This window comes from Trachypithecus francoisi, unplaced genomic scaffold (assembly GCF_009764315.1).
Source record: "Trachypithecus francoisi isolate TF-2019V2 unplaced genomic scaffold, Tfra_2.0 Lachesis_group7, whole genome shotgun sequence".
NCBI classification, from domain to species: domain Eukaryota; kingdom Metazoa; phylum Chordata; class Mammalia; order Primates; family Cercopithecidae; genus Trachypithecus; species Trachypithecus francoisi.
The window spans coordinates 25,579,541-25,606,110 of record NW_022681472.1 but is presented as its reverse complement, the minus strand read 5'-3'; the positions used below and the strand labels follow the sequence as shown (position 1 = coordinate 25,606,110).

The following is a 26,570-nucleotide window of genomic DNA, read 5'->3' as shown; positions in this document are numbered from 1 at the left end:
TCCCCTCCTCTCCCCTCCCCTCCCCTCTCCTTTTCTTTCCTTTCCTTTGCATTTCAATGGCTACAAATGAAGCACTCTTTCAGTCCCAGATCACCAATATTCTTAAGACAAAGAGGATAACATTACAGAAAAAACACAGACATTGCCCAGGTACAGTGGCTCATGCCTGTAATCCCAGCACTTTGGGAGGCCGAGGTGGGTGGATCACGAGGTCAAGAGATCGAGACCATCCTGGCCAACATGGTGAAACCCTGTCTCTACTAAAAGTACAAAAATTAGCCAGGTGTGGTGGCGGGGACCTGTAGTCCCAGCACTTTTGGAGGCTGAGGCAGGCAAATCACTTGAACCCAGGAGGTGGAGGTTGCAGTGAGCTGAGATTACGCCATTGCACTCCAGCCTGGCAACAGAGCAAGACTCCCTCAAAAAAAAAATAATAATAATTTTTAAAAACCCACAGACACTGGGAATTCCAAGTCAAAAAGTGATTCATTAGCACTGAACTGTGAGTGTGAATTTTAGGAATACCTTAACCAAATTCTCTCTTTCTTTCACAAAAGTGATATATGATTAAAATTTATGTCTAGCAAGTCTAAAATAGCTCTTCCAATCAATATAAAAAGTTCATCTTTCAGCCAGGCACAGTGGCTCATGCCTGCAATCTCAACACTTTGGGAGGCTGAGGCGGGCAGATCACCTGAGGTCAGGAGTTCAAGACCAGCCTGACCAATATGATGAAACCCCGTCTCTACTAAAAATATAAAAAATTAGTCAGGCATGGTGATATATGCCATAATCCCAGCTACTCGGGAGGCTAAGACAGGAGAATTGCTTGACCCTGGGAAGTGGAGGTTGCAGTGAGCCAAGATCGCGCCACTGCACTCCAGCATGGGCAACAAGAGCAAAACTCAGTCTCAAAAGAAGAAAAAAAATCATATTTCGGCCTGGTACAGTGGCTCACACCTGTAATCCCAGCACTTTGGGAAGCCGAGGTGGGCGAATCACCTGAGGTTAGGAGTTTGAGACAAGCCTGGCCAACATGGAGAAACCCTGTCTCTACTGAAAATACAAAAATTAGCTAGGCATGGTGGCAGGCGCTTGTAATCCCAGCTACTTGGGAGGCTGAGGCAGGAGAATCACTTGAACTTGGGAGGCAGAGGTTGCAGTGAGCTGAGACCGCCCCATTGCACTCCAGCCTGGGTAACAAGAACGAAATTTCATCTCAAGAAAAAAAAAATTCGTCTTTCAACAACTGAAGGCATTCAGATTCTTTTTTTTTTTTTTTTTTTTTTTGAGACAGCATCTCACTTTTTCGCCCAGGCAGGAGTACAGTGGCATGATCACTGCAGCCTCACCCTTCCTGGGCTCAGGTGATCCTCCTACATTAGCCTCCCGAGTAGCTGGGTCTATAGGCACACAACACCATCTAATTTTTGTATTTTTTGTCGAGACAGGGTTTCGCCCACCGTGTTGCCCAGGGTGGTCTCAAACTTCTAATCTCAAATGATCCACCTGCCTCGGCCTCCCAAAGTGCTGGGATTACAGGTGTGAGCCACCGCACCTGACCTTAGATTCAATCAAATAAGATTATTTAACACTGTTCAAGGAAAAAGAGTCAACATAGTAAGACCTGAAACAAGAGACCTCACTAGTTGCGGAAGAGAATTAAAGAACCTACTGGGAGTGGGTGAGGTGGCTCACGCCTGTAATCCTAGCACTTCAGGAGGCCGAGGCCAGTGGATCACCTGAGGTCAGGTGTTGTAGACCAGCCTGGCCAACATGGTGAAACCCCATCTCTACTAAAAATATAAAAAATTTAGCTGGGCGTGGTGGCACATGCCTGTAATCCCAGCTAGTTAGGAGGCTCAGGCAGGAGAATCACTTGAATCTGGGAGACAGACGTTGCAGTGAACGCCACTGCACTCCAGGCGAGGTGACAGATCGAGACTCTGTCCCAAAAAAAAAAAAAAAAGAACCTACTGGGGTCATAAGAAGTGGGTGAAAGGAGCCAGGTGCAGTGGCTCACACCTGTAATCCCAGCATTTGGGGAAGCTGAGGCAGATGGGTTACTTGAGGCCAGGAATTGAAGAGCAGCCCGGACAAATTGAGAAATCCGGTCTCTACGAAAAATATGAAAAATTAGCCAGTTTCATAACCCAGTCTCAAAAAAATAAATAAAATAAGTACAGACAGGATCTCCCTATGTTGCTCCCTAAATAAATAAAATAAGTAGCGTTCAGGCTGGTCTTGAACTCCTGGGATCAAGTGATCCTCCTGCTTTGGCCTCCCAAAGTGCTAGGATTACAGGCCTGAGCCACCACACCCGGCCAAGACCCTGTCTCTTCAACAAAAAATTTATTTTAAATTAAGTAGTCATGGTAGCTCACACCTGTAATCTCAGCATTTTGGGAGGCTGAGGTGGGAGGATTGCTTGAGCCCAGGAGTTCTAGGCTGCAGTGAGGTATGATCATGCCTGGCGACAGAATGAGACCATCGTAAAAAAAAAAAAAAAAGAGTTTTGAAGGAAAATAGGAGGAGGCAAGGAATAATAGGGAGGCAAAGAACACAACAGGACTCTAAAAATAAATTATCTTAGTGATTTTGTAAAGATCTCTGAATTTTTAGTTGAGTGATTTCTTTTCCTTTTCTTTCTTTTCTTTTTTTACCTAGCCCAGGACAAAGATGAAGAGTTGGATAATTTCTATTAACCCACCTTCACTGATCGTTTCACCAGCTCTGTTGAGTCATGTGGTAAATCTATTGAAGAATCTCTGGTACCAGCTGTTTAATTTCTAGCACTTATTTATTTATTTATTTACTTTTGAGACAGTCTGGCTCTGTCACCCAGGCTGGAGTGCAGTGGCCTGATCTCAGCTCACTGCAACCTCCACCTCCAGCATTTAAGTGATTTTCTTGCCTCAGCCTTCTGAATAGCTGGGATTACAGGCATGCACCACCACAGCTGGCTAATTTTTGTATTTTTAGTAGAGATGGGGTTTCACTATGTCGGCCAGGCTGGTCTCAGACTCCTGACCTCAAGTGATCCTTTGCCTGCACCCTCAGCCTCCCAAAGTTCTGGGATTACAGGTGTTACAGGTGTGAGCCACCCTGCCCAGCCTTTGTAGCAAAATTTTTTTTTTTTTTTTTGAGACAGAGTTTCGCTCTTATTGCCCAGGCTGGTCTGAATGGCATCACCTTGGCTCACTGCAACCTCTGCCTCCCGGGTTCAAGTGATTCTCCTGCCTCAGCCTCCTGAGTAGCTGGGATTACAGGCATGCGCCACCATGCTTGGCTAATTTTGTATTTTTAGTAGAGACAGGCTTTCTCCACGTTGATCAGGCTGGTCTCAAATTCCTGACCTCAGGTGATCCATCCGCCTCAGCCTCCCAGAGTGCTGGGATTACAGGCGTAAGCCACTGTGCCCAGTCCTTTCTAGCTCTTTTCTTTTCTTTCTTTTCTTTTTTTTTTTTTTTTTTTTGAGACGGAGTCTCGCTCTGTCGCCCAGGCTGGAGTGCAGTGGCCGGATCTCAGCTCACTGCAAGCTCCGCCTCCCGGGTTCACGTCATTCTCCTGCCTCAGCCTCCCGAGTAGCTGGGACTACAGGCGCCCACCACCTCGCCCGGCTAGTTTTTTTTGTATTTTTTAGTAGAGACGGGGTTTCACCGTGTTAGTCAGGATGGTCTCGATCTCCTGACCTCGTGATCCGCCCGTCTCGGCCTCCCAAAGTGCTGGGATTACAGGCTTGAGCCACCGCGCCCGGCCCTTTTCTTTCTTTTCTTTTCTTTCTCTCTCCTTCCTTCCTTCCTTCCTTCCTTCCTTCTTTCTTTTCCTGTTTTTTTTTTTTTTTTTTTTCAGATGGAGTCTCGCTCTGTCACCCAGGCTGGAGTACAGTGGCACGATCTCGGCTCACAACAACCTCCGCTTCCTGGGTTCAAGCGATTCTCCTGCCTCAGTCTCCTGAGTAGCTGGGATTACAGGTGCACGCCATCACACCCGACTAATTTTTGTATTTTTAGGAGAGACAAGGTTTCACCATGTTGGCCAAACTGGTCTCAAACTCCTGAACTCAAGTGATCCACCCACCTCGGCCTCCCGAAGTGCTGAGGTTGTAGACGTGAGCCACCACGCCTGGCCTTTCTAGCACTTTTTTTTTTTTTTTTTTTTTTTTTTGCGACGGAGTCTCGATCTGTTGCCCAGGCTGGAGTGCAGCGACACGATCTCGGCTCACTGCAAGCTCTGCCTCCCAGGTTCACACCATTCTCCTGCCTCAGCCTCCCAAGTAGCTGGGACTACAGGTGCCCGCCACCACGCCCGGCTAATTTTTTGTATTTTTAGTAGAGACAGGGTTTCACCATGTTAGCCAGGATGGTCTCGATCTCCTGACCTCGTGATCCACCTGCCTCAGCCTCCCAGAGTGCTGGGATTACAGGCATCAGCCACCATGCCCGGCCTCTAACACTTTTATTTGACTCTTTCTTGCTGTTTTCATCTCTGTGCTGCAATTTCCAATTTGTTCATGCATGTTGTCCATCTTCTCCTCTAGAGCCTTTACCATAAGTCATCACAGGTGTTGACTGAGGCAGGAGAATCGCTTGAACCCGGGAGGTGGAGGTTGTAGTGAGCTGAGATTGTGCCACTGTACTCCAGCCTGGGTGACAGAGCGAGCCTCTATCTACAAAAAAAAACAAAAACAAAAACAAAAAAAAACGAAAGAGAAAATTTGACAACATGCATCAGGAGTCTTTTTTTGTTTCTCCTATTTCAGAGAATCTTACCTAAGGCAAATAATACGAAATACAGAAAAACTGTGAGCACAAAATTATGTTGGCACTATTTATATTATTGAAAAATTGGACATAAGTCAATGATTCCGTCACCTATTATACAGGCTATTAACCTTCTATGAACTTTTCATGACGTTCACACAAAAATGAAATCATCTGGCAACTCGGCTCTCAGAATGCATCCCTGTCGTTAAGCAACATGTAACTGTACTATCAGTTTTCTTAATCTTTCCTCATTAGACATTTTTAGCTGATGAAATTACAGGTAACTTTTTTCTTTGACTTTTTTCCAATGTTTGTAAATATGCTATAATGATAATAAACTGTGTACTTTCGTCATCAAAAACGTTTACGCACAAACCTTCTGCAGAGAAAGCAGAATGTTTCCCCCACTGGGGGGCCCCAGACCCTAAGCTAAGCGGCTGCGATGGCCTCCCAGGTGAGGGAGTCACCACAGCGATCGCTTTGCCTTCTCCCTGTGAAAGTTCGCTTTTCCGTGTTTGATCTCTCTTGTTCCACAGCTGGCCATTGTCCCGCTCCCGATTTGGACTGTCTACTTGCCTTTTCCACGGAGACATCGGCGCCCTCGGCCCAGCACCCTCTTGCCAGGGGTTTCTCATAGAGAGGAGCTTTCTCTTAATAGTTTCTATATGGTCCGAACAAGAGGATTTTTTAAATTCCTCTTGGAATTTAAAAACAAAACAAAAACACAGAAAATGATACTTCCTAAAAAGTAAGTGCCTTCTCTGAATATATCCTTTTCCAAACTTCCCTACAAAGAACGTATTTCAATTCAATTGGTGTATATTTATGAAGTATGTGCAGTGTGGCAGGAATTTACGGTGTGGAGGCCAGGGGTCAACAGATGGGTAAAATCCAGGCCTTCCAAGCCCAAGCCCGCGATCACCAGGCCATGTAGTAGGAGCATGTGAGTAAGCGGTGGACAAGGTAGAAATGGGGTGTGTTGATTATTATTAGACTTCTCACGATTCAGCATGCTGAGTGAGGCCTTGGGTGTAGTTAGTGAAATGTAGGGCAGCTCATGTGGAATCGATGAGCTCTCTCACAATGCAACAAGGCTCCAGTCACCAGGAAGCTGACCTCACAGTCTAGACTCAGGTCCCTGGATTCATCGACCCCTGTGGGGTCCTCTTGCATCCAGTGCTTACCAGCCCACTGTCTCCCTCTGACTCCCTGTTCTGTTGTCAGCATCTGTGCTGCTGAATGACAAGCTCAGCCTCTGGTGACCCCTCATTCACTGGTTCTCTTCATTGTCCAGAATCTCCCCAGACTCCCAACCAGTAGGTAGTGGAGCTGGGACATTCACTTGGGTTGGCCAATCTGCAATCCAGGGCTCCATCACAAAACACACTACCCTGTGGTGTGGCCTCAGGAAACTCAAGAGGTTCCGAAGAGGTGTGGATGGATTCCAGACAGACCCACAGGACACCCCTGCAGCCTCTGCAGTGCATTGGCAGATGCTGTGGCGAGGCTTCTCTGGGTATTGTGAATACCCCCCGTGTGTATCAGGGACTTAAGCACTTCTATTTCTGCTGCCTGCCAGGCATGTGTCTAACTCCAGCTCAGGTGGTGGCGGCTCCCCTTAAGAAAATGCCATGCTGTGGACATGATAGTGAAAGTGGCATTTCTGTAACTATGGGAAAGAGCGAGCAGGAGCATTTTTGGCTGAAAGGTGATAAGGAAGATGCGCAGGAGGGGCTGCAGAGGAAGAGAAAAGGAAGGAAAATGATGGAAGCCAGTGTAATTCACTCCTTTGCTGACAAAACAAATATTTAGGTCAGTGCAAAAGTAATTGTGGTTTTTGCCATTATTTACTTACAAACCGCTTTGAAAGGGCAAAAATGAATGCCTCATGGTCTACCTGGAAGATACAAATGTAAGTAAGCAACTACAAAAGTAGGGTACCTGGGCTGGGCACGGTGGCTCATGCCTGTAATCCCAACACTTTGGGAGGCCTAGGTGGGAAGATTGCTTGAGCTCAGGAGTTCGAGACCAGCCTGGGCAACATGACAAACCCCATCTCTACCAAAAAATACAAAAATTAGCTGGGTGTGGTGCCTCACACCTGCAACCCCGGCTACTTGGAAGGCTGAGGCAGGAGAATCACTTGAATCCGGGAGGTGAGGTTGCAATGAGCTGAGATTGCACCACTACACTCCAGCCTGGGTGACAGAGCAAGACTCTATCTTAAAATAATAATAATAATAGGCTGGGCACGGTGGCTCACACCTGTAATCACACCACTTTGGGAGGCTGAGACGGGTGGATCACCTGAGGTCAGGAGTTTGAAACCAGCCTGTCCAACATGGTAAAACCCTGTCTCTACTAAAAACACAAAATTAGCTGGGCATGATGGTGTGTGCCTGTAATCCCAGCTATTTAACAGACTGAGGCAGGAGAATTGCTGGAACCCAGGAGGTGGAAGTTGCAGTGAGCCGAGACTGCACCATTGCACTCCAGCCCGGGCAACAAGAGCAAAATTCCATTTCAAAAAAATAAAAAATAATAATAATAGATGTCTTTCCCAGACATCTGGGACCATCACCATGTCTCAAGGCCCCTACCCTTCAGGCTAGGGAAGGAGCTCTTTGAGGATGTTTAATCAATGTAGAAAGACCGAAGAGGCAGGCTGGGTGCGGTGGCTCACACCTGTAATCGCAGCACTTTGGGAGGCCGAGGCAGGCGAATCACGAAGTCAGGAGATCGAGACCATCCTGGCTAACACAGTGAAACCCTGTCTCTACTAAAAATACAAAAAAAAAAAAAAAATTAGCCGGGCGTGGCGGTGGGCACCTGTAGTCCCAGCTACTTGGGAGGCTAAGGTAGGAGAATGGCATGAACCTGGGAGGCGGAGCTTGCAGTGAGCCGGTATCGCACCACGGCACTCCAGCCTGGGCGACAGAGCGAGACTCCATCTCAAAAAAAAAGAAAGAAAGACTAATGAGTCTGTTCTTGCAGAAACAGGATTCCTGGGAGCAAACAATTCCCTGGGACTATTCCTTAGCTGAGGTCCTTGGGAGGCTATGAGTTCTCAGTGACTGGGTCTTATAGGCGAAAGAATGAAAAACAGGAGAGTGAGACAAACTCCAGATATTATTGTTGTTAATATTAGTGCTGTTTATTACTCATGAGAGTAAAAGCATGAAAGTGTGAAGACAGGGAAAAGGAGGAAAGAGAAAGCAAAAAACGATCATTTGCCCTGAGAGACATAGCCACCAATCATCACACAATGCCCAGGAGAGTGGTCTGTGGGGCCCCTGCAGCAAGTGGTGTCGGGGGGGTGGGAATCAGAAAGTGCCCCTCAAAGCAGGTTCTTAAAGGGAAGAGAACAAGAGTACCTGACAAGAGCTACTGCTTTTATTTTTATTTCTTGCCTCCACCAGGGACCCACAAGATGAGCGATAAATCATGAGGCCAGCATGGTGGTGGGCACCTGTAGTCCCAGCTTCTCAGGAGGCTGAGGTGGGAGGATCTCTTGACTCCAGGAGTTCAAGGAGGTAGTGCACAATGGTGGTGCCTGTGAAGCTATTGCACTTTAACCTGGGCATTATAGTGAGATCCCACCTCTAAAAAAAGATGAGCTGGCTGGGTGTGGTGGCTCACGCCTGTAATCCCAGCACTTTGGGAGGCCAAGGCAGGCGGATCACCTGAGGTCAGGAGTTCAAGACCAGCCTGACCAATATGATGAAACTCCATCGCTACTAAAAATACAAAAATTAGCTGGGCATGGTTGCATGTGCCTGTAATCCCGGCTACTAGGGAGGCCGAGACAGAAGAATTGCTTGAACCCGGGAGGCAGAGGTTGCAGTGAGCCAAGATCACGCCATTGCACTCCAGCCTGGGCAACAAGAGAGAAACTCTGTCTCACAAAAAAAAAAAAAAAAAGAGCTACATATCACCTCTCTAGGATGACCATACACACACACACACACACACACCCCTTTCTGGAACAATTCTAACAAACGAGCAGAGGAACTGTGAACAAAATTTTATCTATACTTGCTTTCCAAAGACTGACAACACTCACGAGATGTCACAGTTAACGTAATAAGAGGAAAGAATGGAAAAGAGAAGTTCAGCATTCATTTGGTTTTAAAATAATGAAATATGATTAAAAGAAATTTCAACTTTACATTGTCCTTTCTTTCCCTACTTCCCCCACCATTTTAAAAACAAGGAAACAAAGCCTAGATTTGCAAGAATAAAAGGCTTGGGTTTATTTACCTGTTGGACTCTATACCAGTTATTGATTTATGGCCTCTCACCTCTGAATTCACCTTATTTGACTGCTCTGCGAAAATGAATCTGAACCTTTTCAAGAATTTGCCGTTGGCACTGAAGCTTTGCCAGTAGAGGGCGCTAGAGAAACATTGCAGGAGAAAGAGTTTTGCTTCCTGCTCGGTGGAGTCTCAGCGGGGTTCGCGGGGGCACGGGGTTTCGCTGGCCCCCAGGGCCTTTGGCTCACAGGTTCTCCAGGGCCCACCTGCTGCCATGCCAGTGGCTTCCCCCTGCAACCTCTTAAGGTGGTTTGTAGCCAAGGCGCGGTAGTGAGACATCTTCCCATAAACAGCTTTTCCCAGCACCCTACAGGACTGATTTCTACCAAGTTTCGCCATTGGGTCACCACAGCAACTTGTCCGCCATTTAGTAGCCATGACTGAGCCATGGATCTCAGTCCACAGAGTGTGTAGTGGGTAACACATACGCTATTGCATAATCATGCCAATCTCCTGCAATAGATAATAATTCTTTACATTAAACTTTTCCTGTTCAAATTACTGTACGGTTTCTCTCTCTGGATTGGTCCTAGATGGATACGGACGTTTAAACAAAGCTGGCTTCTATTGTAGCTGCACCAAATTTGCAGGGGGGGATGCAGTGAGGGGGCAGGGGACTCGGGGGGTAGAGGTTGGGGGGTGGTGTAGGGTAGATCTTGTTCTCCGAAGACAAAAATGTTGTACATAGGAGTAATCTACTGTATTTGCTGGCCAAGCATGGTGGCTCACGCCTATGATCCCAGCACTTTGGGAGGCCAAAGTGGGCAGATTGCTTGAGCCCAGGAGTTCAAGACCAGCTTGGGCAAACATGGAGAAACTGTCTCTACAAAAAATACAAAAATTAGCCAGATGTGGTAGTGCACGCCTGTTGTCCCAGCTAATTGGGAGGCTGAGGTGGGAGAATCACTTGAGCCCAGGAGGTTGAAGCTGCAGTGAGCCATGATCAGGTCACGGCATCCAGCCTTGGCAACAGAACAAGACCATGTCTTAAAAAAAAAAAAAGTGCCGGGCGCGGTGGCTCAAGCCTGTAATCCTAGCACTTTGGGAGGCCGAGACGGGCGGATCACGAGGTCAGGAGATCGAGACCATCCTGGCTAACACGGTGAAACCTCATCTCTACTAAAAATACAAAAACTAGCTGGGCGAGGTGGCGGGCGCCTGTAGTTCCAGCTACTCGGGAGGCTGAGGCAGGAGAATGGCGTAAATCTGGGAGGCAGAGCTTGCAGTGAGCTGAGATCCCGCCACTGCACTCCAGCCTGGGCGACAGAGCAAGACTCCGCCTCAAAAAAAAAAAAAGTATTTGTTGCAAATTATCAAAACTGCAACAATTAATGAGAGAGACAATTATCCATTGTTCTGTACATTTTGTAAGTGAAACAAATACCCTCTATTCTAGACTATGTTTTCTTTTTTTTTTTTTTATTTTTTTGAGACAGAGTTTCGCTCTTGTCACTCAGGCTGGAGTGCAACGGCGCAATCTTGGCTCACTGCAACCTCCGCCTCCCGGGTTCAAGCAACTCTTCTGCCTCAGCCTCCCAAGTAGCTGGGATTACAGGTGCCTGCCACCACGCCGGGCTCATTTTTGTATTTTTAGTAAATATGTGATTTCACCATGTTGAGCAGTCTGGTCTCGAACTCCTGACCTCAAGTGACCCACCTACCTCGGCCCCCAAAGTGCTGGGATTACAGATGTGAGACACAGCGCCTGGCTCTGGACTGTGTTTTCATATAGGATGTTTGAAAGGTGAACCACATGGAAAATACAGTGTCTCCCTCCAGAGACGAGCAAATTTGTTGTCTTGGAAGATAGAGCAAAGGGCAGGTGTGCTCACTGCCCATTATAAATGATCAGATTCCCAGTTCTCTACACACCTATAATGCAGCCCTCTGTGTGCACTGGAGCCATCTGACCCTCCACATTGCCCTGTGGGATTAGGACTTTGAGAACCGGTGCAAAAATGTTGGTAGTCTGGCTGTTGCTGTGAGTGATAAACTACCCTTCAGGATTCTGATGTCTTCAACCAGCAACCATGAAACTAAGGCAGGCTGCCTTAGTAACTTGCAAGTAAGGGTAAAATCTCAGACCTTTCACGGATTTTGACAATGGGTTTCTTGTAGACAATCTATAGTCAGAAATTGCACTGTTTTTTGGAGTTTGTTTTTATTCAATCTGATAAACTCTGCCTCTTAATGGCATAGGCCATGTACATTTAATGTAATTACTGACATGCCTGGGCTTAAATCTATCATCATTTCCTTCTGCCCCAAGAACTTCCTTTTTAAAGCTATTTTTATTTTTATTTATTTATTTTTATAGACATGGAGTCTTGCTATGTTGTTCAGGCTGGACTTAAACTCCTGGGCTCAAGGGATCCTCCTGCCTCCACCTTCTGAGTTGCTGGGACTACGGATACAGACCACTACACCTAGCTAAGAGCTTCCTTTAGCATTTCTTGGAGTGCAGATCTATTAGTTATAAATTTTCTCTGCTTTCGTTGGTGTGGAAAAGTATTTATTTCACCATAATTTTTAAAAGATTTTTGGGGGTAGGCTGGGCATTGTGGCTCATGCCTATAATTCCAGCACTATGGGAGGCCAAGGTAGGTGGATCACCTGAAGTCAGGAGTTCAAGACCAGCCTGGTCAACATGGCAAAACCCCAACTCGATACAAAAAATTAGCCGGGTGTGGTGTCACCTGTAATCCCAGCTACTGGGGAGACTGAGGTGGGAGAATCACTTGAACCCAGGGGGTGGAGGTTGCAGTGAGCCGAGATTGAGCCATTGCACTCCAGCTTGGGCTACAAAGCAAGACTCCGTCTCAAAAAAAAAAAAAAAAATAGCTGGGTGCGGTGGTTCAAGCCTGTAATCCCAGCACTTTGGGAGGCCGAGACGGGCAGATCACGAGGTCAGGAGATCGAGACCATCCTGGCTAACACGGTGAAACCCTGTCTCTACTAAAAATACAAAAATCGGCCGGGCGCGGTGGCTCAAGCCTGTAATCCCAGCACTTTGGGAGGCCGAGACGGGCGGATCACGAGGTCAGGAGATCGAGACCATCCTGGCTAACACAGTGAAACCCCGTCTCTACTAAAAATACAAAAACTAGCCGGGCGAGGTGGTGGGCGCCTGTAGTCCCAGCTACTCGGGAGGCTGAGGCAGGAGAATGGCGTAAACCCGGGAGGCGGAGCTTGCAGTGAGCTGAGATCCGGCCACTGCACTCCAGTCCGGGCGGCAGAGCGAGACTCTGCCTCAAAAAAAAAAAAAAAAAAAAATACAAAATCTATCCGGCGAGGTGGCGGGCGCCTATAGTCCCAGCTACTCGGGAGGGTGAGGCAGGAGAATGGTGTAAACCCGGGAAGTGGAGCTTGCAGTGAGCTGAGATCCGGCCACTGCACTCCAGCCTGGGTGACAGAGTGAGACTCCGTCTCAAAAAAAAAAAAAATATATATATATATATATATTTTTTTTTCCCCCAGGGGCGCAGAATTCAGGTTGACAGTTCATTCAGTATTTTAAAGATGTCTCTATATTGTTTTTATAGTTTGCATTGATTGTAATGGAAAGTTTGCTGTCATTCTTACCCTTTTTCATCCTTAGGTAATGTCTTTTTTTTTTTTTTTTTGAGGCAGAGTCTCACTCTGTTGCCCAGGGTGGAAGGCAGTGGCACAGGCTCAGTTTACTGCAGCCTCGACCTCCTGGGCTCAAGTGATCCTTCCACCTCAGCCTCCCAAGTAGCTGGGCTGCATTGGATGCCTGGGGTAACAGGCATCCACCACGGTGTTGGCCAGGCTGGTCTCAAACTCCTGGCCTCAAGTGATCTACTCGCCTTGGCCTCCCAAAGTGCTGGGATTACTGGTGTGAGCTGCACCTGGCCTAGCATATCTATACTAACTATTTTCTTATATTTCTCTACTAATTTCATAATTGCTGTCATTTCTGAGTCTGTTCCTAAGGATTGGTTTGTATTTTGGTTATGGGGTCCATTTTCTGCCTTCCTGCATGCCTTTGTTTTTTTTGTTTGTTTGTTTGTTTGTTTGTTTTTTGTTTTTTGTTTTTTTTGAGATGGAGTCTCACTCTGTCGCCCAGGCTGGAGTGCAGTGGCTAGATCTCAGCTCACTGCAAGCTCTGCCTCCCGGGTTTACGCCATTCTCCTGCCTCAGCCTCCCGAGTAGCTGGGACTACAGGCGCCCGCCACCTCGCCCGGCTATTTTTTTGTATTTTTTAGCAGAGACGGGGTTTCACCATGTTAGCCAGGATGGTCTCGATCTCCTGACCTCGTGATCCACCCGTCTCGGCCTCCCAAAGTACTGGGATTACAGGCTTGAGCCACCACGCCCGGCCAGCATGCCTTTGTTTTTTAACTAGATGCCAAAAATTGTGAATTTTACATTCTTGAGTGCTGGATTTTGTTCTATTCCATTAAAAACTGTTGAACTTTGTTCTGACATGCAGTTACTTAAGACGGGTTTGACACTTGCTTTTGAGGCTTGCTTTTAAGCTTTGTAAGGGCAGGTCCAGAGCAGCCTTTAATATGGGGCAATTGTTTTTCCCACTCTTAGGTAACAGTTCGCAATGCCCTGTGTACTGTGATCTCTCCGCACCGGGTGACTGGAATAAGAAGTCTTCTCAGCCCTTTGGAAGATCCTGGAATTGTCTGGCCCACTGCTCTCTAGTGGCTCTTTCACTGGCCTTGTGGGGTTTCTCTCATACCCGAGCAGATCAGTGCTCACCTAAAGACTCAGATCCCTTTGCAAAATTCCAGACCCATCTTTCTGTGTGGTTTCCCCCTCACTAGCATCTTGTGCACAAATTCTAACCACCTTGTCTCACACCGTTAAAAAATAAGCCCTTGGCTGGGTGCGGTGACTCACGCCTAGAATACCAGCACTTTGGGAATCCAAGGCGGGTGGATCACTTGAGGTCAGGAGTTGGAGACCAGCCTGGCCAACATGGCGAAACCCTGTCTTCACTAAAAATACAAAAATAAGCTGAGTGTGGTAGCTCCCGCCTGTAATTCCAGCTACTTGGGAGGCTGAGGCAGGAGAATCGCTTAAACCCAGGAGGTGGAGGTTGCAGTGAGCCAAGATCATGCCACCGCACTGTACCCCACAGCCTGGGCAACAAGAGTGAGACTCCGACTCAAAAAAAAAAAGGCCCTTAGATTTCTGTCTTCAACTCAGCCAGCCCAGGGGATTTAATTTGGGGACCGCCTTTCTGTTCTGTGTCATAGAAACTGCCTCAATGGCCGGGCGCGGTGGCTCAAGCCTGTAATCCCAGCACTTTGGGAGGCCGAGACGGGCGGATCACGAGGTCAGGAGATCGAGACCATCCTGGCTAACACGGTGAAATCCCGTCTCTACTAAAAAATACAAAAAACTAGCCGGGCGAGGTGGCGGGGCCTGTAGTCCCAGCTGCTCGGGAGGCTGAGGCAGGAGAATGGCGTAAACCCGGGAGGCGGAGCTTGCAGTGAGCTGAGATCCGGCCACTGCACTCCAGACTGGGCGACAGAGTGAGACTCCGTCTCAAAAAAAAAAAAAAAAAAAGAAACTGCCTCAGTGGTAAACTTAGGAATCCTAACACTTGGCTTATATGTTTCCCTTCTCTCGGGTGTCATAGTCCTGTGCTACCTACGGCCCACCATCTGAGAACAGTTGATTCATATATTTTGTCTAGTTTTCTATTGTTTGTGGCAGGAGGTCTACTTCCCTGGCAGTTGATCCTTCATAGACAAACAGAGAATCCCGTATCATAGATTCGTAATGTATTGCCAGATTTCAGTGTCTCATTTGATTTGCAATCTTGCACTTTCTCATAGAAGTGAGATTGGATTTTTAAAGTTCTCTATCTTGGTGGGGTGTGGTGGCTCACACCTGTAATCCCAGCACTTTGGGAGGCCAAGCCAGGTGGATCACCTGAAGCTAGGAGTTTGAGACCAGCCTGGCCAACATGGCAGAACCCTGGCTCTACTATAAATACAAAAATTAGCCAGGCGTGGTGGCACACACCTGCAATCCCAGCTGCTCAGGAGGCTGAGGCAGGAGAATCACTTGAACCCGGGAGGTGGAGGTTGCAGTGAGCCGAGATTGTGCCACTGCACTCCATCTTGGGAGACAGAGTGAGACTGTCTGAAAAAAATAAAATAAAAATAAAGTTCTCAGGCCGGGCGCGGTGGCTCAAGCCTGTAATCCCAGCACTTTGGGAGGCCGAGGCGGGTGGATCACGAGGTCAGGAGATCGAGACCCTCCTGGCTAACACGGTGAAACCCCGTCTCTACTAAAAATACAAAAAACTAGCCGGGCGAGGTGGCGGGCGCCTGTAGTCCCAGCTACTCGGAGGCTGAGGCAGGAGAATGGCGGGAACCCGGGAGGCGGAGCTTGCAGTGAGCCGAGATTGCGCCACTGCACTCCAGCCTGGGTGACAGAGCAAGACTCTGTCTCAAAAAATAAAAAAAATAAAAAAAATAAAGTTCTCTATGTTTGTCTGTCTTTACTGGACATGAGTTTTACATAGACTTCTCTAATCATTACTTCAATCTTATCTTTATCTAGGGTTACATTTTCTTTCTCTTTACTATTGCTGTATATTTCTTGTTTTATCTTTTTTCCTTCCTTGGTTATGTTTGCCAAAGGTGTATCAGCTGCAGTGATTTTTCCAAAGCAGCAGCTCTTGATTTCATTTATTGATTTCTTTATATTTAGTTTGTTAATCTATCAAGTTTAGGGTTTTTTAAAAAAAATAAATCCTTTCCTCCTGATTTAATTAAGTGTATTTAGTCATTCTTTCTCTAGATTCTTTTTTTTTCTTTTTGCATTTTTAAGAAATCTTTCTCTAGATTCTTATCTTGAATTCTGATTTTGTTTATTTTCTATTCTGTATAAATGTTAAAATTGGCCGGGCTCGGTGGCTCACACCTGTAATCCCAGCACTTTGGGAGGCAGGCAGATCATGAGGTCAAGAGTTCAAGGCCAGCTTGGCCAACATGGTGAAACCCTGTCTCTACTAAAAAGAGCCAAAAAAGTAGCCAGGCGTGGTGGTGCACACCTGTAATTCCAGCCACTGGGGAGGCTGAGGCAGGAGAATTGCTTGAACCCAGGAGGCGGATGTTGCAGTGAGCCGACATCACACAACTGCACTCCAGCCTGGGTGACAGATCAAGACTGTCTTGAGACAAAAAAAAAAAAAAAGTTAAAATCATTTATGGTTATGATTTTTTTTTTTTCTACCTATGGCTTTGGCTGTCACTACTGTGAATGAGAACACACACCCCCCATCAGTTGTGGAAGACAGAAGCAGAATGATAGCTCTATTGGTTATGGAATTATAATTGTACAATGTTTTGTGCTTCGAGTATCACTTGTTTCTTCAAGTAGAACCTCACCTCGGTGATATCAACCATGACCTTGAGGAATCAACCAAAGAGTCATTCCATGTTTGATATCCCATCTCAGGAGCTTCCCAACCCAACCTGTAAGAGAGAGAAAAAAAAAAAGCACACCCACTTCCCATTTCAGGATTGTATGTGGGTGTTTTTATGGTTTGTTTATCTCATAACAGGTTGTTTATTTAAAGAGGAATGATTCCAGAATTTGGAGGTCCCATGGAGACCCAGCTGTGACTCTCTGCCATTGCCAGGACTCTGCATCTGGGCATCTGGTGGTAGGTGGAGTGGGCTGGTCTCTCTTCTGCATGCATTTTCTGGCCTCAGCAGAGAGGGGAGCCACACGCTAAGTGTGAGCTCTAATTTCATTGACATGGTTAATTTTCTCAGGAAGATTATATTTTACCCACTGAAACTCCACTTTTCTAAGTAGACCTATCTTTCTAACGATTCCTGGTGGAAGTACGCTCTTCGTCTAACCTTATCTTTATCTTGTCCTTTCTTATATTGTGTAATGACATTGAAAAAAGCAACAAATGGTCAATCCACAGAGTCCCAATGTATCCATGACAAAAGGACTGACAAGTGTAAGGTCTTGTCACGCCAGTCTCCGTCAGTAGAAAGTTTGCCTTGGGTAACCATCTAAAAACCTTATGAAGTCTATTATTCCCCTGAGCTATCCCTGAGAATTGATTTGGGAAAAAAAGTCTCCAAAAACTGTGATCACCAGGGGCTGCAGTTATTAGTTCTTTGGTCAAAGGCAGCTAACCTCTGGTTGCAGGCTGAGGTTGGTACACAAGCAGCAGGTTTGGTCCTTACCAATTCTCAAGGGGTCATCTCAGTCCAAGCAAGCCCATGCCATGCCTCCTGGATACTCACTTCTTTTTTTTTTTTTTGGAGACAGAGTCTCACTCTGTTGCCCAGGCTGGAATGCACTGGTGCAATCTTGGCTCACTGAAACCTCAACCTCCTGGGTTCAAGTGATTCTCCTCCCTCAGCCTCCTGAGTAGCTGGGATTACAGGTGTGCACCACCACACCCAGCTAATTTTTGTATTTTTTGGTAGAGATGGGGTTTCACTCTGTTGGCCAGGCTGGTCTTGAACTCCCAACCTCAGGTGATCCGCCTGCCTTTACCTCCCAAAGTACTGGGATTACAGGCATGAGCCACCACGCCTGGCCTGGATACTCACTTTTTAAGCATATTATTTGTTTTTTGTTTGTTTGTTTGTTTGTTTAAAACAGAGTCTTGCTCTGTTGCCCAGACTGGAGTGCAGTGGCACAATTATGGCTCACCGTAGCCTCGACCTTCGGGGCTTAAGCAATCCTCCCACTTCAGCCTCTCAAGCAACTGGGACTACAGGCACACGCCACCACGCCTGGCTTATTTGTAAATTTTTTATAGAGACAGGGGGTTCCTGTTTCCCAGGTTAGCCTAAACTCTTGGTCTCAAGTCATCCTCCCACTTCGGCCTCCCAAAATACTGGGATTACAGGCATGAGCCACTGTGCCTGACCCTTAAACATATTCTTGTTATAAGCCAAATTCCTATGCATATCTTACAAAGTGACACAATTTACCAAATGACCACTTTGAGGAACTTTAAATGTGATCAAAATTATCCATTTTAGGAACATCTTAAAGCAAAAGAGTGAAAAAAGGGGGAAGCAGCAAATGTTTAATATTTAATTGTCAGTCTTTTATGACCATTATGAAGAACCCGAGAATCTAGAATAGTGCTTGGAAGCAATGGTCCCAATCTCCCTGATGTACATCACCTAGTACATATGTCTAGATGCTAACCCTACCTTAAAGAGTCCATTGGAAAGACCTGGGAAATAATCTATGTATTCCTGAGGACCAGCAAACAGAACAGGGACTTTTAAGAAGCACAAGACGTAGTGCAATCCTTAATGAAGGCAATACCTACTTTATTTTGAGTAGAGATTCTTTGGCCATTAATCCAGTTTTTGTTTTTGTTTTAAAAGCAAATTCCTTAAAAATTTAGAAATTGCTGGGCACGGTGGCTCACACCTGTAATCCCAGCACTTTGGGAAGACAAAGTGGGTGGATCACTTGAGATCAGAAGTTCAAGACCAGCCTGGCCGACATGGTGAAACCCCCAACTCTACTAAAAATACAAAAATTATTCAGGGTGTTGGGCACCTATAACCCAGCTACTCAGGAGGCTGAGGTGGAAGAATTTCTTGAACCCGGGAGGCAGAGGTTGCAGTGAGCTGAGATTGCGCCATTGCACTCCAGCCTGGGCAACAGAGGGAGACTATGTCTCAAAAAAAAAAAAAAAAATTTAGAAATCACCTTCAGACAACAGTCTGGGATAGATCAATAGCCATATGCTTTTGCTATATTATCCTCATTGCTTATGAACAGCTTTAAGCCACAATTCAGGGGTCTGGGACTTAAAGGCTAGAATAAGAAATAACTCCACTAGCAGACCAATAGCATGTGTCCAAACCTTCTGAGAAAGTCTTAGAACAAAAGCATAGTAGGATCCTAAATAAATTAATGGTTTTTCAAATTAAAAAACTGGATGACCTCATAACCTCCACAATCCCCCCAACAAAATGCCCAATGATAAGAACACTTGCCGCTACTCTGAACAAAAGAGATGCTGGAAAACCAACTGTCTCACTTTGGGCAAAAAGGAATCTGACAGATAATGAGACAGTCCCAAGGGAGAGGCACCCACTTCTGATTCTTCCCTTAAAACTTGCAAGAAGCATTATCATTAACTCTTCTGGCCCACACTCAGGGTTAGAGGTGCAACATTTTCAACAACAACCCTGCCAAGTTCATTTCTTGTCCTTGGAGTCAGCAAAAACCAAGAGGTGGATGTCTCCATCTGCCTGGCTGCTCCCTGTATCCTGGCCACTGTTATTCTTGGTCTTTTTACTAAAAACACCCTTCCCTTGAGACATCACACCAGCAAAAACTTAATGAGGAGTCTTTATTATGGAAATGGAATCACCAGATTAAATTTTCCTAGAAGGGAGCTCTTCCTTGAAATTCATGAGGGTGTCTCTATTCATAATCAAATCATAGCTAATTTGGATACAAATACATACACCAGACACAATTTGAAGATCTTTGTGTGGTACCAAGTCGTAATGAGCCAAAAACGTATCACTATTTCAGGATTACTGGGGCTGAGCACGTCAAGGTTCAGACTTACCAGGTCCCAACCTTCACCCAGCCTTGTACAATTCCCTTGAAGCCAGAAGAAAACAATGAAGGCCCATAGCAGAAGGACTAATAGGCAAAAGACTCATTATTCTTTGTACAAAACCTTCTCAAGCTCCTATCCTGAGTATTAGGTAACTCAATGCATAAGTGTACAGATTTATTCATGATCTTAGGGATATCATTAATTTAATTATACCCCACATTCTAGCAGTGCCAAGTCCAAATACTGGACTTTGTTCTTTCCCCCAATCCCACCCAAGGCCATCTATTTTACAGTTGTGCATCTATGTTCTGCCTTCTTTAGAACTTGTTCTTTTTTTTGAGACAGTGTCTTGCACTGTCACCCAGGCTGGAGTGCAGTGGTGCGATCCCGGCTCACTGCAACCTCAGCCTCCCGGATTCAAGCGATTCTCCTGCCTCAGCCTCCCGAGTAGCTGGGACTACAGGTGAGCACCACCACGCCCAGCTAAATTTTTTTTGGAATTTTTAATAGAGACAGGGTTTCACAATGTTGGCCAGGATGGTCTTGATCTCTTAACCTCATGATCCACCCACCTCGGCCTCCCAAAGTGCTGGGATTACAAGCATGAGCCACCAGCGCCCAGTGAACCTGTTCTCTTAACTCAATGCCTATTCCCCTGTCCTTAGGAGAACCCACAGTACACATGGACTGTTATGCCTCAGAGATTCACTGCGGTTCCTTACTTTTTATAAGTTCTTAGGCCACTTTTTTTTTTTTTTTTTTTAATGGGAAACTGCTCTTTATTTAGACCTTTGGGACAAAATTAACTTTGGTCACATGTTACTTTAAAAAAAAAAAATCCAGTTTTACATATTTCTAAATAGATAGAACTAATGATCAGAGAAATCATTTTTTCTGTAAAAATTGGCCAAATCTTATCAAAAATCTAACATACGATATAATCCAAATTATAAAAAGACTACTTGGGATCATAATATTCCAAATGTATGACAGTTATAACTCCCATCTTAACAAGTGTGAAAAGTACTTGCTCTCATGTTGCTTTGGTCCAAAAGAGTAGAGCTAACTCAGTAACAGGAAACTAAGTACCCAATCTTTTGCCAAAATTAATTTAGATTGTGACTGGCAGCAGAAATTTCCATGATGAACAGCTCTACTATAACAAGAATAATTAAAGTATACTTTTCATGAACATATCACAGTATCAAATACATTTTTATAAGAGAAAAATATGAAGGAAATGATAAAATAGCTATCACAAACAAAAAGCGTTTCCCCCATACGGTGAATTAGAGGGCTGATGATGCTAATATGAAAGTAAGTTGAGTACTGTATTTATTTCTTATTTTATACAACTCTTACTCTTTACAAAAATGGTTATAGTCATGCCCATAAAAGTGTAACCCATGGCATTTGAAAGCAAACACTCCTTGTAATTATTTAAAAGGGCCTTTTAAAAAATTATAATACAAAGGTCTGTGCTCTATAAGCAGTCCTCCACTGTGCATTATAACAATAAGGCTTACTTTTAATACAAAGACTAAGTGTTTGGGAGTTATGAACCACTGGATTTAACAAACATCATTTTATAATTGCTTTTTGCATCTTTTTTGTTTTTGGGATCCTCCACTTCATCAGGGTGCTCAGGAGCTTGGAGTTCTTCAGCAGATTCTTCTTTCTCTGACTCTGAATCGCTTTCAGAATCATCTGGACTTTCAGGATCAGGTGAATCATCATCGTCGTCATCATCATCTCCAGCTACATCACCTTCTCCATCATGATCTTCTACCTCACTGAAGCCAAGTCCACAATGTCGCCGGTATCTTCCTGATAATTTACTATCCATACTTTGCTGATATTGAGATTCCAGTTCTTCATTAATTTTCTTGTCTTCTTCTCCTGTTCGGAAGTGAGATGTTGATTTGTGATCTCCTATAACAAGACGACCAGTATGTTCTTTCTTTCCTGCACCCATAAGTCTCAAGAACTTTTGTTTTCTCTCTTCATTACCCAAGTCTGCTGCCTCCCAATTGCTAGATCCCAGATCGTCATCTGGGGAGGCCGAACGCTTCACCCCATGCGGGTGAGACTCTCTGGCAGCACTCATCCTTGCAGGGATCCCGACGAAAAATGCCGAACCCTCTAGCCGCTCTCCCCAGCCGCAACACCAGCAGCCTGCAATCCACCACCGGCCCAAGCAGCGCCACTCCAGAACGCAGAGCCCCTCCGGGCCTTCTCTGCGACAGTCGTCCTTTTTTTTTTTTTTTTTTGAGACGGAGTCTCGCTCTGTCGCCCAGGCGGGAGTGCAGTGGCCGGATCTCAGCTCACTGCAAGCTCTGCCTCCCGAGTTTACGCCATTCTCCTGCCTCAGCCTCCCGAGTAGCTGGGACTACAGGCACCCGCCACCTCGCCCGGCTAGTTTTTTGTATTTTTTAGTAGAGACGGGGTTTCACCGTGTTAGCCAGGATGGTCTCGATCTCCTGACCTCGTGATCCACCCGTCTCGGCCTCCCAAAGTGCTGGGATTACAGGCTTGGGCCACCGCACCCGGCCTGTTCTTAGGCCACTTGTGATGGCTCACGCCTGTAATCCCAACATTTTGAGAGGCTGAGGTGTATAAATCTCTTGAGGCCAGGAGTTTGAGACCAGCCTGGGTAACATGGTGAAACCTAGTTTCTACAAAAAATTAGCTGGGCATGGTGACACACACCTATAGTTCCAGCTACTCGGGTGGCTGAGATGGGAGGATTGCTTGAAACTGGGAAGTCAAGGCTGCAGTGAGCCGAAATAGCATCACTGTCCTCCAGCCTGGATAACAGAGTGAAACCCTGTAAGAAGGAAGGAAGGAAGAAGGAAGGAAGGAAGGAAGGAAGGAAGGAAGGGAGGGAGGGAAGGAGAGAGAGAGAGAGAGAAAGAGAGAGAGAGAAAGAAAGAAAGAAAGAAAGAAGAAAAAAGAAGAAAGAAAGAAAGAAAGAAAGAAAGAAAGAAAGCTCTTAATCAGGATCTCAAGGACCTTAAAGTTCCTCTGTAGGATGAGCTTTTGCTAATCTCTAAAGATTAGAAAAGCACTAAAAATGAATTCTTTCCACCTTCTATTTTTGCACAAAAGGGCACAGTTGTTCAAAAAAAATTGAAGTTTTTTCAGAAAAAAGGTTCATTATCTAGAGCATGATTTGTCTCAGGCAAGTCACTCTCCTCTGATTGACTGAACTTCCACTCAGAACTGCCCTAAACTCACCACCAAAAACTAATTGCTAGGTCTCATGAGGGGTTGTGGACTGGGAGCTCCCAGCTTCTCTGCAATTACTTCTTCTTTAGGGCCTGACTAAATTCTTGGTTTCAGACTCGCCTCTCCTGAGAACACAGCATGAAAAGGCATTTTACACGCTAGAGCTAGCTCTTCAACAACCCCCATCCTTGACTGCTGTAACTTACCATAAACCTTTCTCCAGGTTCATAGATGATCTGCTCAGGTCCTTGAGGTTTTAACTCAAGGACATGAAAACCACCCAGGGGTTCCAGCCTGGCCAACATAGTGAAACCCCGTCTCTACTAAAAATACAATTAGCCGGGCGTGGTGGCACACACCTGTAGTCCCAGCTACTCGGGAGACTGAGGCATGAGACTCACTTGAACTCGGGAGGCAGAGGCTGCAGTGAGCTGAGATCGCGCCACACTGCACTCCAGGCAGCCTGGGTGACAGAGCGAGAATCTGTCTCAACAAGAGCCCCAGAAACCAACAAAACAAAACCAAAACCAAAACCACCCATGGTTTACTGTAATGTCCTTGCTCCCTACTCCAGTGGCAAAGGCCTATCCACTTTGTCTCAAGGCAATGGCAGTCATTGTCAACTCGGGGAGGCTTCGGCTTACTTAGTTTTAGGATCTCATGAACCCAATGGTCTCCCAAGCTATATAATCACTGCTACTTAATGAAATGGACAACATTTCTAGCTGAGCCATCTTGCATCCTATGAAATACTGTTACAATATACTTACCTGACCAAGGAAGATTCCATGATCATGAAGGTGGTTTTCCCAGGATGAGGCTTATCAATTGCACTCCAGATGTGCTGACTCTTGAGATTTCCCCAAATACAGGAAACTTGACTGCATTGAAAGGAAGAAGAAAGAAAGAAGAAGGAAGAAAGAAAGAAAGAAGAAAAAGAAAGAAAGAAAGAAAGGAAGGAAGGAAGAAAAAGAAAGAAAGAAAGAAAGAAAGAAAGAAAGAAAGAGAAGGGAAGGGAAGGGAAGGGAAGGGAAGGGAAGGGAAAGGAAAGGAAAAGGAAAGGAAAGGAAAAGGAAAGGGAAAGGAAGGAAGGAAAGGAATGAGAGAGAGAGAGAGAGAAAGAAGGAAAGAAAGAAGGAAGGAAGGAAGGAAGGAAGAAGAAAGAAAGAAAGAAAGAAAGAAAGAAAGAAAGAGAAAGGAAGGAAGGAAGGAAAGAAGGGAAAGAAGAGGAAGAGGAAGAAGAAAAGAAAAGAAGGAGAAGAAGAAAGAAGAAGAAAAAATAATGCAATAATGCCTGGGTACGGTGGCTCACACCTGTAATCCCAGCACTTTGGGAGGTGCTAGGATTGGATGGATCACTTGAGGTCAAGAGCTCGAGATCAGCCTGGCCAACATGGCAAAACCTTGTCTCTACTGAAAATACAAAAATTAGCCAGCCTTGGTGATGGGCATCTGTAGTCCCAGCTCAGTTCTGGGCTGAGGCAGGAGAATCACTTGAACCTGGGAGTCGGAAGTTGCAGTGAGCGGAGATTGCGCCACTGCACTCCAGCCTGGGTGACAGAGAAAAGAAATATTGTTCTTTTCTCCTACACATATGTCTGTCAATCACTGTAGTTATTTGAACTCCGCCATGCTCCTTCCATCTCAAAAGAGAAAATGCCAAACTGGCATTTGTCCAAGCCCCATGCAGATATAATGGAAACACCTTTGGAGAGTCCATAATTGACTCTGATTGTTGATGCGTCAGATCTGCAGACAGAGGCAGGAAATGATCAGTCTGACTTTGCCGTAACAGATCTCAAATCACCTCTAGAATATGGATCCTTATGGCCCAGATGGCAGAAGCGATTGCTGTCACTGGAGCCTGCCAGCCAGCTGGAGAGAAGAGAGTTAGCATGCTCAGACAGATTAGTCTTGGGGTTGTTTATAAAGTCCGGGTGCTCTGGAAACAATGAGGCTGTCTAACTTCAGTGGGGATTCCTATCAAGGTGGAACTTCAAAATACCTTACTGCTACCCAAGGAATAGGTAGTATCTAGGTCTAGAATGATCTAGATGCTAGGAGAAATGCCCTAAACAGGGTGCCCTTACAAAAATATCGGCCCAATGAGATAAGAAAAAAATTCCATGACCTTGGAGGGGTTTAAGGCAGCCATTACAGGAGGCTAAAATTGGGCCCCCATATCACAGAAAAAGTACTGAGGTATATTTGGAGGTAAATACATGAAGATACTCTCTGGTGTTCCCAGGATGGTTTCTTGGAAGCACCAGAGTTTCTCCAGTGGAGAGGGCCTTGCTGAGGTCCCAGGTGGGACCACCCACCACCACAGGGACACACTGGCTGCCACTGCAAACAACACTGTCCCTAGCAGGCACGCCTCACTGGCTGTCAGTATATACTCTTGGCAAAAGCAAGTCGTTAAGGTGGGCATGGGCAGGAACCAAACTTCAAGGCCCATTTGAACCCCTGTAAATGGGCTTCCAATAATTACACCTGTGGTAGGACATAAATGTGGTTGCTGTTTGTTTTTTTCAGGGTACCTCAAAGCTTCTCCCCTGTCAAAGAGCTAAGGCTCTTGAAATATACAGTAAAGAGTATGTGCTATAAAATTCCATTTACATGAAGTCAGAACAGGCAAAACCGCACGTCTGGAAGAAGAAAAAAATAGAACAGTTACTGGGGGAGGAGATGGGAACAGGGATTACCTGGGAAGTGGCTTGAAGGATTTCTGGGGTATTAAATTCTATATTGTGATAGGGATTGAGGCTATACCTGTTTATACAACTGTCGAAATGTTTTTTTCTTTCTTCTTCTTTTTTTTTTTTTCTTTTTCTTTTTGAGGCAGTGTCTTGCTCTGTAGCTCAGGCTGGAGTGCAGTGGCACGATCACAGCTCACTGCAACCTCCACCTTTCCAGCTCAAGCGAACCTCCCACCTCAGCCTCCCATAGGCATGCCACTATACATGGCTAATTTTTCTATTTTTCGTAGAGGCAGAGTTTTGCCATGTTGTCCAGGCTGGTCTTGAACTCCTGACCTCAAGTGATCCACCTGCCTTGGCCTCCCAAAGTGTTGGAATTACAGGTGTGAGCTACTGCACCCAGTCAATAATTTTTTTTTTTTTTTTTTTAGAGACAGGGCCTCACTCTGTCACCCAGGCTACAGTGCAGTGGTACCATCTTGGCTCACTGTTACCTCCACCTCCTGGGCTGAAGCCATTCTCCCACCTCAGCCTCCTGAGTAGCTGGGACTACAGGCATGCACCACTATGCCCGGCTAATTTTTGTATTTTTTTTTGTAGAGACAGAGTTGCATCATGTTGCCCAAGCTGGTCTTCAACTCCTGGACTCAAGGGACCTCCCTACATCGGAATCTCAAAGTGCTGGGATTACAGGTATGAGCCACTGCACCCAGCTGTCAACTGTCAAAACTTATGGTACAGTCAAGATACATGCATTTCATCATTTGTAAATTTTACCTTTCAAAAAAAGAACCATAAACAAATGCTGAATTTTATTTAATGATATGCATGCTGAAGTTCTTTAGTGACTTCTTACTACTCCTTGGTGAATACTTGCAAGTAAAGCTGTAAGGATACTTACATCTTAGCAAGTGTTCTCTGTAAGACCTGGTGTCTGCCGACATTCCAACCTCAAACTATCTCCTCCACACCAGTTCTGTGAATCAGCCAAGCTTCCTCC

At 45.6% G+C, this 26,570-nt stretch overlaps 1 protein-coding gene and 1 pseudogene across 1 annotated transcript; one reads left to right on the top strand and one right to left on the bottom strand.

Annotated features, from left to right (window-relative positions):
• Positions 1–20,407: 20,407 nt before the first annotated feature.
• LOC117078947 (small acidic protein) lies at positions 20,408–21,890 on the bottom strand. The gene has a single exon (XM_033202515.1). The coding sequence runs from the start codon at positions 21,748–21,750 to the stop codon at positions 21,199–21,201; it is 552 nt and encodes a 183-aa protein (XP_033058406.1). The 5' UTR covers positions 21,751–21,890; the 3' UTR covers positions 20,408–21,198.
• Positions 21,891–23,633: 1,743 nt separating this feature from the next.
• Positions 23,634–23,761, top strand: LOC117079727 (annotated as a pseudogene).
• The last annotated feature ends 2,809 nt before the right edge of the window (positions 23,762–26,570 follow it).

Coding starts and splice junctions, on each gene's coding strand:
- LOC117078947 (XM_033202515.1), bottom strand. CDS start 21,750: ATGAGTGCTGCCAGAGAGTCTCACCCGCATGGGGTGAAGCGTTCGGCC.